The following is a 15,775-nucleotide window of genomic DNA, read 5'->3' on the forward strand; positions in this document are numbered from 1 at the left end:
ACGCACTTCTTTTGTTATATTAAACGTGAATTCAAGTAAATTATTTTATGTCTTATAAGCACGGGATACATTATGTTTTGTAACTTACTTTATTATTTTGAATTTGATTGAGTAAATTTTTTTCTTTTATAAGAATATGAAATAGTACTCTTGCTGAAAGTGTGAGTAATGGGTTCAATATAAATATTTAAACATCTAAAAGTACAAGAGTGGACACTATAATTGTTACTTATGCAAGTATGATTTAAGGACAAGTAGTTTTTTAAAAATGTGAACGTAGAGATAGATACCATAATATTCTGTCCAAACCTTACTCATAATCTTCCCTAGACATCATGCCTTTATTTGGCTAAAAAAGTGAATTTAGTTGAATTAAAAAAAATATATGAAAAAATAAATCTTCAAATTGAGGGGAAGAAACATCTAACTAGTTCATCAGTTTTGTGGTCAAATCGATTCATAAAACTATGCTTTTAGATCAATGCAATTCACTATAAAACTAGATTCCTTGGTCTTCCCTAAAAAGAAGAAGAGTGTTTTTCATTTTGGGGTCAACATAGAGAGAAGAGTTGAAATTCAAATATCCACAAGGTCATGTACATGAAGGGTCACCACAGGTGACCAAACTAGTTGAATTGGATTGGGTTTGTCTTTTTGGGCATCTTATTAGACAACCCGACTATTACTGGGTCCACTCTATGGTAAAAGCATTGAAAAAGTAGAGGACGTAAAGACGTATGACATTAAATGGATCATAACAGGTAATATATGGTTTCGAGCAAGTACCACCAAATCTTATGAAAAAATTACAATAGCTATTCGTATTCCAAATTCAGTATCCATTAATGTGGTTTCTAGCAAGTTCCACCTAATCTTAAAAAAAAATAAAACACTTTAGAGTATCAACGAAGCACCCTAAATATATTGCACTTAGAAAATTGAAACTAACCTCTTCGGAAAAAATTCTTGCTTTCAATTACTGGGAAATAAAAAGATGTTTATGAATTGCCAATAAATAAAATTGATTATGATTTAAATCCTATGTGAAAAGGTCGGGAAAAGAGCCACTGAATAAGGCAATGCCACAGGGCCATTGAACATGAGAGGGAACAACGCTGAAGAAGATGAGCAAAGGGCAACCGACCAACGAATAGCTTCTAAAGAGAGGAACCACCGAACCACTTTGTGCACTGTCTCAACGAGAAACATGAGTGAGCACACAATCAAGCCCTGGACTGCACAAATGATAGTTGAGTGGCTTATTGGCTAAGGACAATGACTGCAACAACCAAGGGAGGCAATGGAGGTGTTCTCCTCACTTTAGAGTTTCAAATAGAGAATAAAAAAGGGTAATAACTTAAAAGGACCATTAGGCCTTGGCTTAGAAAGAAGCTTGTAAAGATGAGTGTTATTCTACAATTTTTTTTAATATTAGGTATGGTTCTGTATTCTACAAATTTTTTTATATTAGGTTGGGTTCTGTCTGTAAAAATATAAACTGGGATTCAACCCGATTTGCTTGGGTTTTGTTCTTCTGAAGCCGATGACTCAATTGCTCAAATCAGCTAGAACACGAGAAATAGAAGGCAAATATTTTATTTTTAAATTTAAAGAGTTATATAATATTCATAAATAAAATATTAATACATAAAATTTATATTAAATGTTTTATCACTTTCATTTAAAAAATTATTAAATTAAAAAAATTTAATTAAGAAAAACATAAAACATGGCAATATATATCGACACACGTGAAGGAGTCTGGAAAAAATAAAAAACAAAAATATCTCTCTCTATGGATGTTACCATAACTATGTACCAATACCTAAACGAAAAAGATGCGTACCGGAGTAATCGCATTCTATAATTACTACATTTTACTAGCATCAATTGCTGCTTTTTTTTTTTTTTTCCAATTCTGTTAAATGAGAACTAGTCCTAGTATTGAGAGCTCGCCTTTGCTTTCTTTCGAAGGGTAGCAACCAGTTTTTCACAGAAAAAAAAAATACATTTTAAGGCTATGGTCCATTAATCAATACAAGCTAAAACCTCCAAATTTAAATTCTAGCACACCATGCCTTAGGAAAACAAGTTGGAAGGGCAGAATGCCTGCCAAATTGAATGCAAAATACCAAATACGATGGACACAATTCATATCTAAAGGGCAGCAATTCATACAACTATATCATCAACAGCAGATTTTCTCCTCTCCAATTTCACCCCTTCTTTATGTTTCCACTTTCTGATGGGATGAGTAATCGAGTGTAAAGCTCACCCCAGCTCCTCTATGTACATTATTACATCACAATTCTTAAAAGCTTCTTTGATTTCAAGGCATCTGCCATGCAACTGAAAGAATATATTTATGTATAATAATAATCCAGATTGTGTGCCAGATATTTTGCATCCCAAAGTTCCAAATGTGTTATTTCAGTCAAGAAATTAGGGTTGAATATATACTCACCATAAAGAATAGGGAAAAGTTCAGACCAATAACCAACCCACAATTTTATACGGTATCAGACTGTGGGAAGAGCTTTTCCAGCATGTTATTTGAAAGGATCCTATTGGGGTCCAATTCCCTTCTAGCCCTATTGTATGCATCGACAGGAAACCGATTTCTTAGCCTTGCTTGGAGAGCTATAAGCTCCTCCTTGTCTTTTGGAACCTAGATAACAGATAAAATACAAAAAAATTAAGCATACTTCAAACACTTTCCTTTCAATTTCCAATCAAGAAATTAGGTAATATCAGCAGGATGCACCTTTAAAACTGGAACTGGTACTTGGCATTCACAGATAACATTGTTCAATTTACAGTTCAGTTATAAAACAAACCCCATAAATAAACATGACCATGTGCACTTGTTTGTGTGTGTGTGTGGGTCAGGGGGAATGTATGGGTGAGAAAGAGAACTTCCTACTGCAGGAATATAGGTCGAAGATAGTATGCAGAACAAGTCAAATTGGTAGATCAATACGAAGATATTACGACAAAAATCAAAAGAATTTTGATTAAGAGTTAAAAATTGGTATATCATATCCAAAGACCATGTTGGATCATTTTGAATTATTTATGATGCTTAGATAATTACCTCAATCTTAGCCCAGTGTTCATAAGCTGAGTAATGATCCCATAATTTCACACAAGTCAGATGCCTATAATGAAAGAATTCTTCTGTTATGTCTTTCCTTTGGTGAGCATCCATGGTTGGGAGGTACATGATTATACCAACCTGAAACAAAATCAGAAGTATAACTCTCCAAAATTTTCCAAACATTATTTAATTGATTCTAAATAGGTGATGAAAGACAATCTTATGGGCAGTTGGCTAAAAATAAAGTCAAGTAGTGGATCTAACACCTATTAGACTTTTTTCAAAAAATAAAGCATCTTTCTCCACAAGAAAAATGCCTGTCTGGAAAAGCTGAAGTTTTAGCTTTTAATAAGGTGTCATTTCATCTTTTTCTAAAAGCTGTTGAAATTTTTTAATTCCTAGTGCAACCTCAAAAATTTATTTACAAAACATTTAAAAATAAAAAATAAAAAAAATCAAGACAAGCATGGGATCTAAGCTCACTTCATATGACCATGTAATACTTGTTTACCCATCCTGGCTTTAGATAAGAATTTAGCACTATATATATACTGCTCAATTATCCAGGAAAGTATTAAATTACCCAAGAAAATATATCATCCTCAGATGGGCTATAAGCAAGACTCAAGGAACTCCTACTGCTTGCTGTCCAGCGCTGCTCAATTGGAGCAGGTGCAGGTATCTCTTCTTTCTCTATGAGTTTCATAAGCTCTTCAATGTATTCAAGGTCTTTCATGCTTGGCTTAGCCAGTTTTCCAGCAGGGAAGCATGTCTCTGATACCCACTGTTGACCTCCGCAATCAAAGCCCAATATTTCATCACTCCATCCCACCCTATATCCTTCTGACTTCTGCCAGAACTCAGCCTCAGCTTGATTGACCTTGATGATATGATTTTTATTCAGAGGATCTAGGGCAATTAGCTTATCTCTTAATTCTGTGAAAGAAAGCTCATCTACATTTTGTTCACCATCATCTGATGATTTACCCCTAGATCCTTGTGGTCTGTATACAATAATAGAAACTCATGTAACTTAAACAGAAAAGTTCACAACATGGTAACAGTAAAATAATGACACAATTAACTAAAGATATAAAAAGAGAATGGAAGTTGTTGGCAGCAAGCTGCCAATAAAGATAGCAATTAAGGCCTTAGTAAAAGAAGAAGAATATCAGCACTTTCAACAACTATCGGATCAGTAAGAAAAATCATTAGTCCATGCCATGCAAATTTACAAGAAACTAGTAGGCTTTTCATTGTCCAACTGAAGGGAGAATACTGACAGTTATAAATGTATGAGAGATCAAGATGAAAAGATATGAAATGTATTATTAATGAAGAAAATACTGCAGAATTCATTCTGCAATACCCATACCGATGCTTCTACAAAGGTTCACACCGTTGCCTACTACTAACAGAAAGCAAAACTAAACCATGGGGCCTGACAAAATCTTTTGGTAATTCATTTAATTTATCTGTTTCTACCTTTGAATGTGAAAACTTACACGGGTGATTCTTAGGTCCTCCCATTTACTTCCATAAGGTTTTTAACATGGTATTGTTTTTCAATAAGCAAATGTAGTTGATTATCAACCATTGATCTTATTTCATGTTAAATGAATGGTTAGCATTTAATGATTTTCAAGTAAATATTTTAAGTAATAACAGGTTGATGAAGGCAAATCGGTAAATTGCTGCTCCTCCACCATCAACTCTTTCCTCCCAACTTCTCTGCAACTCCTTCTCTTTCATCTCTCCCTTCCCTTCCCAACTTCTACTTCCAACCAATTTGTTGTCAAAACAAGCAAAGTCAAAGAGAGAGAGATAGCGTTCATTTAAAGGTGAATAATTATTATTTATTACCCATATCCACCGCTGCCATGGCTGATGTTGTTGAGGGCTAGTTAGAGTTTTGTGGTGAACGAGTTGACTCGGATTGAGTCATGGGCGAGTCAGGCATGGAATGGGACTAATGTATAAAGTAGTACTTGCCACTTCACTTCTTTCTATATCGGTTGTTTTTAGAAAGTAATGAAAAATTCTACAATTTCTTGCCTTTAACATCGTAAACTTTGAAGGGCATAACTTTTAGCCCAGAACTCTAATTTATGCAAATTATATATCTATTTTATATAACTTTTTGATATCTATTCAATCTAAACACCCGATGGGGGTTTGGACAAACTTTTTTTCTATATTTTTTTTGTAGAAAAGATTCTGCCATTTCCGAAATTCCAACACTCTTGATGGTGTGAATCAAAATTTATATTCACAGACCAAAATGGAAAATGACGGTGCTTGGTTGCGCAGTCACTAGTGGAGGGTAGAGAGTGAGCAAATTCATGTTATGTGAAGGAGAATGAAAGAAAGAAATTCCACAAAAGGAAGACAGATAAGTGTAACCAATTGCAGAAAACTATGACAGAAAGCAGGGAGCAGCTTCTACTAGCCTTTATTTGGTGAAAAAGCATTAATGGCATTGCTTACTCTCATATTGGGCTTCTTCAGTATTTCCAAGTCAATGAAATTGATAAATCATACAATCAATAGACAAGGTGTACATGTACCCATATTTGGTGAAAAAGCATTCACAGCATCACACACTCTCCTATTGGGCTTCTTCAATATTTCCAAGTCAAATAAATTGATAAATCATATAATCAATAGACAAGGAGTAACTGTACCCATATTTCTGGAGGGATTCCCGGTAAAGGTCATGCACATGCTGTATGGCTTCATCTTTAGTATATTTCGGTTTGAACTTGGGACGAGTCCACTTTGAAACAGGATTGCATCGCACAACCACAACAGAGTCAGTATAAGGGATATGAAGGTACTTGACATGCTTATTCTCAGATAGCAATTTCCTGCGTAAGATAGAGAAGGGCTAACAGTCTAAATCTTTGGAGGTAGATCCTTAATCACTTATACCAGAGGCAACAAAAATAGAGGAAGCATGCACCTTCATGTAGCAAAAAAAGATAAGTATACACAAGCATGCAAGTAAAATATTATCAAGAATATTATATTAGAATAAGCATAATTTTGGCCATCCAAAGGTATATGTAAATCATATTGGTCCACCATTTATCATTGAAATCTAATTGGTCATTCAATGATAACTAATGCTATTAGTTTCACCATTCAAATATAAATTTGATGTCATTTAAAGGACCTAGTCGATGTTAAACATATCTTTGAGCCAGTTTGATATATTTATAAGTAGAGGAAACAAAGTGATATTGCAAATATCTATGGAAGATCAAAATAGATATTTACTATATTATACTACCAGATACTAGCCCATATCTGTGAATCTATTGGCTCATAGTATCCGCTGGGACTTTGAGCTTGTAGGTTCTGATTACAGAAATAGCTTCCCCATGTATGGGGTTAAGGATGCATACATAGGAACTACCAAGGAAGGGCATCACGTAACTCTTCAATTATTAGAATAATAAACACTCAAATTATATTTGTTGTCCAAAACTACTGTCACCTCATTAATCCTTCAAAGATTTTTGTCACCAAACTAGTCTTTCAAACATTGAAAATAGTTATCAAATTTGTTCTAGCATGATGATACCATAATCTTTGGAGGACCAATTAACGGTTTACTCTCATTTATCATTATTAATATAGCTGTTGGGACTTAGGAGTTGGAAGTAAACTTAGCAAGTTCTTGATCTTAGCTCCATGTTACAAACAAAATGGTGTAATTAATGTGAAAATGATAATGTTTAATATATTTGTTATTTGATTGATGTATCCAAAGGGAAAAGGAAAAAAAAAAAAAGAATTACTTGTGATTTTTCTTTATCTCATTCATGGTTGAGACAACTGTGTGCTCCACAAGCTCCTCTCGATCAACACATTGAAGGGTGACTTCAGCCACAACTCCAAGTCCCCCAAGACCACAACGAGCAAGATAAAACAGCTCAGGATCTTTCTCTTTTGAAATCTCTATTGTCCCTTTAGCAGGGGTGACCAGTTTCATGGCAATCACTTGTTCATCAATAGGAGGCAGTCTTGCACCAGTGCCATGTGCACCAACCTGAATGCAAAGAGTTATAGTTTATTTATATGAACAATGACACTAATACAATTTAGTTCACTAAAGCAAGGTTTTAAATTTTGGTCCCCATGGCAGAGGCCCCAAAATCCTTGATGTTGCAGCTAGAATTCCAGTTTTAAACCTTAATTTAAGACCTTGCACTAAAGTACTAAAACTCCATTGCAGGCAGAAAACTCTGACATCCTTTTTAATTAAGCATTACTCAGCTAAAAGTGTAAAACCCTTACTCAAACAAACCATTAACCAACCAAGAAGAAAAAAAACCTCATAACGTTCATGATATTTAAACACTGTTAAGTTCAACTACAAAATCACAACATACATCCTGCACCCAGCTAAATTCAAAGCAAGAATCAAATAAAATCAATACATCATCCCATAACCAAAATTTAATTAAAATAAAATCCAGCATTTTTTCTTCAAAAGTTTAGGAGTGGGATACATCAGTTTCTTTGATATTACAAAATTCCCACATTAGTCTCTTAAAGCTATAACCGATAGTCATATAAGGGCGTTTGGGAACACGACTTAATTAAATGTTTATTAAATAAGTTCTTATTGAATAAGTACTTTTTATATGAAGGTCGATGCAATAAATTTTATCATAAAATTATTAGATAAGAGCTTAGTCTGACAATACTGAAAAATTTATTGTAATAAACTGAAAATAACTTACTAAAGCTACTATTTCCATAAGCTCCTCCAAACGTATTCTTCGTGAATTTATAAGCTATTCTGATAGCCTTTAAGTAGGGATACATTATTTTTAAAAAAGATTAAGAATCGTCAATATAAATGACATTCATGAATTTTAAGAACCAGTATGAGATGTTCGTGATTTTATAGACCAATAAAAACAATAAAACAAAAACCTGAATAATGCCACCAATTTGCTGCTCCCTAATGGAAGCAAAATTCTGCAATGTAAGGCCATGTTCCTTAATCCCATCCACAAGCTGTTGCACTCTGATCCCAGCCTGAACCTTAACGATCTTCCTCTGCTTATCCACTTCCAATATCCCATCCATTAGCGCCAAGTTCACCATCCCAGCCCTCGACAACCCGATCCCATTCGGAGACAGACCCGACCCGACAGGGCGGATCCGGGTCCTCTTCTCGTGCGCGTCCCTCACCACGCGCTCTAGCTGCTCTATATTCTCCGGCTGATGGAAGTTGCGGGTCTGCACCTCGTGAGTCCCACTCCAATTGGAGACCGTGTGGAGATCCTCCGGTAAAGGCGCGTAGCGGAACAGCTGGGCCTTCTTATGCTTGGCGTTATCGGGAAGTGGGAAGCTGTAGTAGGTGGCGGCGCCGCAGAAAAGGAGGAGCGCCGCGTAGCCGACGTACTTGCGGGTTTCGGCATCGGCGGAGGAGGGAGGTTCCGGCGAGGTGGAGAATCGGCGGAGGATGGGGTTTGGAGTAGTGAGGGTTCGGTGGGAATGTGAAGGGGTTGGTGAAGAGTGGTATTGGGAGAGACGAAGGGTGCGCTTGAGAAGTAGAGTTCTCAGCATGTCTGGGCTTGAAGGCAGACGAGAATGCAGGTAGTGAGACTGAGAGTGAGTTAAAGTGGGGATAAAGGAACTTTGGCAAAGCTACGGAAAAAACGAAACTTCCTTTTCCTTAATTTTTCTTACTTTATAATATCAAATATATTTTATTAATTATTAAAAAATATTTATTAAATATTTTTTTATTAATTTATAATAATTATTTTATTTTAATTAAAAGATTTACCTTTAATTTTTTAATAGACCAAATTATAAAATTAATTTCTGAAATTTTAAGAGTTGAAAATTGATTTCTAAAATTTTAAAATAAACATATTAATCATCCATCAAATTTCAAATATTCTAATCTAATAAACATATTAATCATCAATCAAATTTCAAATATTCTAATTTAACTAACATTTACTGTAATAATAATGTTAATTTTTATCATGAAATAATACAAAACTCAAAAATAATACTATTTTACATAATTTTAATTATTATTATTGTTATTTCTTACATTCTAAGTCATAATTTTTTTGTTTTTTCATCCACATCACCGAACTCAATTTTTCTTACCCTTTCATTTATCATTCTCAACTTTGATAATATTTTTTCCTTCTCCTTTATGTAGAGCTTCAACTCATTGTAAAATACACCAAACATAAGTTTTATGATGGTGATGGTAATAACAATGAGATTGAAGAGGTTGTGAAAGAATTTAAAATGTGCAAATTCAAAAGAGAGAGAGAGGAAAAGAAGTGTGTAATTTATGATATTTTATCTGTACTTGGCTTCACTCACAGTAGAATAATGACATTTTAAGCTTGAATTGTCATTGAAATTCAATTAGAAATAATAGATTCTTCTTTAATAATAATGGTGATGGTCCTTTTAACAATGCTGAATTTAATGATTGTGATGAATTCAATGACAATAGTGGCTAAGAACATTGTGGGTAGGCATCATGGCTAGTTGAGAACGTTAAAGATGACAATAGTATCAATGACAAAAATCATTTAAATTAGTTTATGATATTGAGTAAAACAATGTTATTTTGGCATCCTAAGTGTTACCTGAAAGCAAAAGTTAATATTATTATGACAAAAATTATTTGTTAGATTAAAGTATCTCACATTTAACAATGTCAAAAGATTAACATGTTCATTTTAAAATATTAAGAATTAATTTAATCAATACTCATAATAAGAGCTAATATGAAAGTTTACTTGATACTTTAACATACATTAGTAAAAATAATTTCTCTTAAGCAATTTTGTTTGTTTGTTAAAAGAGAGACATTGAATAAAAAGAAAATGGTTTAACTAGTCATTTTATTGGTCTAAAAATATTGAATATATTCTATTAACTATTTAAAATAATTGAAAAGATATTCTTAGTAAGATGTTAATAATCACTAATAAAAATTGGTTCAGGTAGTTGATAAATTTATATTTTTTGGTGTTTTTAATGACATTTTTATATGTTTAATCCTTTTCAAATTAATGAAGATTTTATACTAATTTATTTATTAATTATTGTATATTATCACAAATCAATCATTAGTGAATTAAGGAAGCATTTTTATCACAATTAAAAAAATTTATAAAAAGTAGAGTCACACAAAAGGAAGCATAGTCTTGCTTTGTGACAATGTATGCCCATACTAAATGGTATGCATGGTCACACTTCTTCCCTCATGAAAGTTATTTAGAGATTTTTAATGGGTTTGTGAGAGGGAATTGAAGCTTTAAATTTGACAAAAAAAAATTAGATCTTTCTCTCTTGATAAGTCATATATTTGTTGAAGATAAAACATATTTTTTAGAGGTAAAATTATTATCTTTTTTCTTTTCTTTTCAGATTCTATGTCTATATAAAGAAGTCTCACACACATGAAAAAGACAAAAAAATTTCCTTGAACAATTTTTTTTTTGGAAACCTTTTGACTTAGACACTTTTTATCTAGTCAACTTGTAACGACTTTGGGAGCCGTTTAAGAATAGAGATCATTGGTGAAGATGTAGGATATCTTTCCAGGAGCAACTGATCAAGAGCATGTCGTGGGGACAGAAACTTTTTTCATCTCTTTCTACTTAGAATTCCTTTAGTTTATGTTTTCTTTTTGAATGATTCTGAGTTTTTTTATAATTATTTTTGTTATTTATTTCATTATGAGTAGTTAAATCCATAATTATGACTATGGTGGATCCTTTACACATTTTATGTGATACTTATGTTTAATGATATTTGTAAGCAAGTGTACGCGTCAAAAATTAATAAGGAAATTTTAAATTAAGTTCTCAAACTATTATCCTACAAGAATTATTTTCAATTATAAAAGATTCTTAATTTAATTGTTTAAACTTAAAAAATGTGTGATAATTAAACTAGGAGTAAAACAAGTAATTTAAAGCAATAAAACAACACATTTTCGATTAAACTGTTGGAAAAGAACCTAAGGCATATAGTTTCATATTTATACTTCTTTATATTTGTTTTAAACCTAATTTAATTCTAGTTTACTTATTATTGTCAATCACTCATACAACTTTTATTAATACTCTATGATCTTGCAATGTTAATAGTCTTTTCTCTAAACTATTACCTCCAATGGTCATATAAGGTAAAAGGAGGAGAAAACATAAAGCACCTATAAGTTTGTTAATTTAATAACAATTGGAAGAGACAAACTAAGATTGATCAACTTAATTCTTTATCTCGTTTTATCTTATAAGTTCATTAATTACATGTAATTCGGTCTCCTACTATATAATTAATTATGAGATGCTAAGAGTGGTCAATTCTTAATGTACATTTATATGCAATGGAATAAAAATCAATCATAGGTTTGAAATTATTATTAGATGTAAAGATAACATAAATTCATGTAGGATTCATCATAACTTTGGCTATGGATTTAGTTACTCATTATAAGGTAAATAATCAAAATAATTGCAAATAAATCCATAGGCATGAAAGAAGAATGTAAACTAAAAAATATTCCTCAAAGAAAAGGAATGAAAATAATTCGCATTTTTCAAACCCGCTCTTGATCATTTGCTTGGACTTTGAAGAAACTTTCTTTGCCTTTGCCAATGATCTCCTTTATGAATGACTCCAAGTGTCATCAGAACTCAACTCAATTTTTTGGCATATCAAGCTCTACTACTTTATGAGGAATATTTTGTTCGGGATTAGGTTCAAAAGTTGGAAGTTATACCTATACAATATGGTCCTCTTGTGACATCACCAATATGTCTTCTACTTCTTTCTAATTATATCAAATATATTAATATTTGGTCCTAATGCTGCCATTTTTGTTTTATTAATGTTGCACCATTTTTGTTAGTCTTTTTCTCTTGAATGTAATTCCATACAACTTGAACTCATCATCAATAATGGATTAGTAATTTCAAAATTGGAGTGAATCAAATATAAGAAACACAATATATGCAAACTTCATCTTTTTTCATTGTCCTAAATATGTGTCTATAAAATATTAGATGTTGCCTAATTGCTTTGAAAAAATACTTCCCAACCATCTATAAACGCATTTATAAACATAATTAATAAATATTAAAAATTAAATTAATATCAAAATTATTGTATTAAAATGTACCTTGCAACGTATGGTTGTCTTGCTTGTAAAATCCCTAGATCCTTGGGTGCAATGCATGTGAATCTATCACATGTCCATAATTACATCAATTGTGTCAACCTATAAATTTCTTTGTGATGGTAATTTCTAGCTATACACAATTATTAATAAAAGTTTACTAGTGTAATAGAAATCTAGTTGCATTCTCCACATTCATCCAGATCAACTAATAAAGACAAATATATCAATAATACTCTAACTAGAATGACCAATGAATATGACACATTCAATATTAATCTTAATGGGACATAATCTTCTTACACTGGTGTAAGTCTAAAAACTCTTACACTCAATCTGAGCCTTTCATTTAATTTAAATCTAACGGTTATAATTTATTACTTTACTGGCCATTATATAAGATCCTTCCTCAATCTTAATATATAAGTTCAAGTAAATATTTCTAATCGAATATAACTAAAAGTGATCATTCACATTACGAAAATGACATAGTAACTAAGTCATATTCACTTATCCACCATGCAATTTTTCTTTGGGAAATAAGATCTCCAACAACTGGTTAACAAGTTTAGACCAATTTTAACTTGACATTCTTCGAATAATTAGTTGACCATGAAGGTATAGACTAACTAAAATAACGATATATTATAAGTTCAAACTTAGTTTGAAAAGAAATTAGTTTTACAATACCTAAGCTCAGGATCCTATCATTAGCATCATGTCAAATGTGCTTAGAAAATGTACATTTTAATATTTCAATAACGATGAATTATTTGAACTTAACCTAATATATCATGAAAATAAGTTATTCCATTAACATGTTTAAAACAATTATTTAAAATAATATTACCTTTATATTATAACAAAAAAAATACAAATTATATAACTATACGTGCGCTTATTTAACGTAACATGATTCAAACATGAAACATGACAATGAAATTCTTTATTTTTCTATAATTCTTTTTTTTCTTTACAATATAAAATTGCTTTTTTGTCTCATTATATGTTTATTTCTTCTTCTTTTATTTTTTATAATTTTTTTATTTTGAAATGAAAAAATATATATTATTTTCTACATATTTTTTAAGAAAAAATTTAAAAAATTGCTATTATTAATTTTTTTTTTTACTTTTCTTTTGAAAGAAATGAGTTTTTTTTTGTGAGGAAAAAAGTATATTATAATTCTCATATTTATTATATTTTATATTTTATATTTTATATCAGTTTCAATAAAAAAAAATTGTATAAAATTTGTTTTAAAAAAAGTGCTAAATAACATTTTAGAGTAACGGTAGTGGACAGAAAGCTCAATGGTTACCTAGTAAGAAGAAAAATCATCATCATTTGAAGAGAACAAAGTGCATTGTATTCACAAAATTGAAACCATAGAATACAACAACAAATTAATTTATTAGTGGGAATGTGAGAGAGAAAGATACGAGTGTAACAAGTTATTTAGGAGGATGAATGGCGAACCAAGTTTGAACAAAAGTGAGGGCAAGTCCGAGAAATGCAGCGTGGAAGGCAATAATGGCCCAAGGGTTATTGAAATAGGTATGATACCCAAGCGCCAACCATGTCTTGCATTTATTGCTGTAATGCTTCTCAATTTGCGATCTAACACTCGAATATTTCCCCATGTCAGGCACCAACCCATCGCCTATGGTATTGAAGAGCTTGGCCACTTCCTCATCACTCCCAAGCGAGTTAAGCAAAATCCCTTTCGATCTCAGCGCCTTCACATCGTCAGGGTGGTCTATGAATGAATCCAACAAAGCCACAAATGAGCAAATTCCATAGTCGTTTTCAAAATCAGGACACATCTCATACGCTATCAAGTTTAGCACAGTAGCTGCAGTTGTATCGTCCACAACGATCTCTGGAAGCGTCAATTCCGATCGAAGCCATCCACTGGCGAAAGAAACGTCTTTTGGCCTGCGCGTGTGGCTTGTCTTCAGTCCAATTCCCGCAGATTTCAGTTCCTGTATGTTTCTATATGTTACCATGTGGCTGTTGTTTGTGTTATCTTCAGATGGATTGTTTCCAGGGTCGTGGAGGATGATCTTGCGCTGCAAATCCAGAAGATGAGAAGGTGACTGAAATGCTGTTGATATGTTGAGTTTGTCTTCTTCTTTAGTGGCCCAGTGATGACACTGAAGATAATTTTTCATTGTGTCAATCAAAGTAAACTCTTCTGTGCCTCTCCACAGCAGTTTCAACAATGGAAAAGGAAGCTGGTTCTCTAGCAAAAGCACATCCTGCATCACAAGAACTAATTGGTCAATCTTAATGTTCATGTCTTCTGCTTTATGGAGCTTAGCTTTGTCCAAGATTTGTAGCAGGGCACATCCATCCACAAACAGCATCCAACATATCTTCTCTTCTAAGTTATCGAATCCTTGATTGGAATAATTGGAAAACAGAACATTGTTGGAGAAAAGATGTGTGTCAAACAGGCTCTTCAGGTATTCCATATTTTCTGTGATCCTTTGGTGTAGAGTTTGTGGCGTTTGTCCAACATAGGTTTCAATGTATGTTGCTGCCCACTTGAGCTTGTACTTCTCTCCTAGCTGCAGTTTGGGCTCACCGTGGTGGATGGGACCGAAGGACACCAACTTGGGAGAGTAGTGCTTGGTGAAATGCTTTCGGTCTCTGAGATGATGCCCTACCCTTTGTATCTTTGGGCCTGGAGTTCGTGGATTTTGCTTTGATTTTTCTAGCTGGATGAACCTTTCTTCAATGGTCAGGTTTGATTTTTCAGCCATTGTTTCAATTATGTTTGATGGGTTTTGGTGTTTGGGAGTAGTTGTTGGTAGAGGCCAACACTAGGAGTAATTAACATTTAATAATTTGCTGAAGTATTTATAGGCTTAAATAGTATTTTTAGTTACTATGTTTATGTGAGAATTTAATTTTAATCTTTCAGGTTTTTTCTATTTTAATTGTTAATTTTTTAAAATTTAATATTTTCTAGTCTTTAGTAACGATGTTATAATTAGTTAAGAGATTCTCACGTATCAATTTTTTATGTTATATATGTTTTATAAATATATGATTAAAAATATATTTAAGCTAAATAGATATATAACATATGTACAGTGTGGGTTGTGGTCGAATCTGAATTGCCTCTTCTTACACGGTGAGTAAAATGCAGGCGAAGAATAAAGATCATCACTTTCACTCTTCTAGAGTTTTTTAATGTATTTAATTATTAAATTAAGGAGATCCATCATGGATCTACACAATGTGGCTCTTCTTTTCTCTTGGTTAAATAGGTAAAGTTTATAGCTGTGTCTTACAATGCAATTGAGAAATATTCTTGTCTTCTTTTCAAAGAAACATTTTGTTTTATCTATTGTAATTCTGAAAGCGCAAAACTTATATCTTAAGTGAAATATTATAAATATTATTACTAATATTTTTTAATAAAAATTGAAATTTTATTTTAGTAATCTGCATAAAATATTCAATATTAAAACTTAGCGCACTAG

General features: G+C 32.3%; 2 protein-coding genes across 3 annotated transcripts; both read right to left on the reverse strand.

The window, feature by feature from the left end:
* Nucleotides 1–1,946: 1,946 nt before the first annotated feature.
* LOC113871303 (L-galactono-1,4-lactone dehydrogenase, mitochondrial) lies at nt 1,947–8,744 on the reverse strand. Of its 2 annotated transcripts, XM_027508331.1 has the most exons (7): nt 8,045–8,703; nt 6,901–7,151; nt 5,782–5,964; nt 3,681–4,101; nt 3,095–3,235; nt 2,465–2,668; nt 1,969–2,349 (listed from the first exon to the last, which is right to left on the reverse strand). In XM_027508331.1, the coding sequence occupies exons 1-6, from the start codon at nt 8,681–8,683 to the stop codon at nt 2,510–2,512; spliced, it is 1,794 nt and encodes a 597-aa protein (XP_027364132.1). In that variant the 5' UTR covers nt 8,684–8,703; the 3' UTR covers nt 1,969–2,349; nt 2,465–2,509. The 2 variants fall into 2 exon arrangements, with proteins under 2 accessions (XP_027364130.1, XP_027364132.1); XM_027508329.1 differs by having other exon boundaries at nt 1,947–2,668; nt 8,045–8,744.
* A 4,991-nt stretch (nt 8,745–13,735) lies between these two features.
* On the reverse strand, nt 13,736–14,107 carry LOC113873766. The gene has a single exon (XM_027512070.1). It carries the CDS (start codon nt 14,105–14,107, stop codon nt 13,736–13,738), a length of 372 nt encoding a protein of 123 aa, XP_027367871.1.
* Between the last annotated feature and the right edge of the window lie 1,668 nt (nt 14,108–15,775).

The sequence above is a fragment of the Abrus precatorius genome, unplaced genomic scaffold (genome assembly GCF_003935025.1).
Source record: "Abrus precatorius isolate BTA unplaced genomic scaffold, Abrus_2018 Scaffold7, whole genome shotgun sequence".
Classification (NCBI taxonomy): Eukaryota; Viridiplantae; Streptophyta; class Magnoliopsida; order Fabales; family Fabaceae; genus Abrus; species Abrus precatorius.

Coding starts and splice junctions, on each gene's coding strand:
- LOC113873766 (XM_027512070.1), bottom strand. CDS start 14,107: ATGTGTCCTGATTTTGAAAACGACTATGGAATTTGCTCATTTGTGGCT.
- LOC113871303 (XM_027508329.1), bottom strand. CDS start 8,683: ATGCTGAGAACTCTACTTCTCAAGCGCACCCTTCGTCTCTCCCAATAC. Junction 7,152..8,044: donor AAATTGGTGGCATTATTCAG/GTTTTTGTTTTA, acceptor CTTTGCATTCAG/GTTGGTGCACATGGCACTGG. Junction 2,669..3,094: donor AACACTGGGCTAAGATTGAG/GTAATTATCTAA, acceptor TCTGTTATCTAG/GTTCCAAAAGACAAGGAGGA.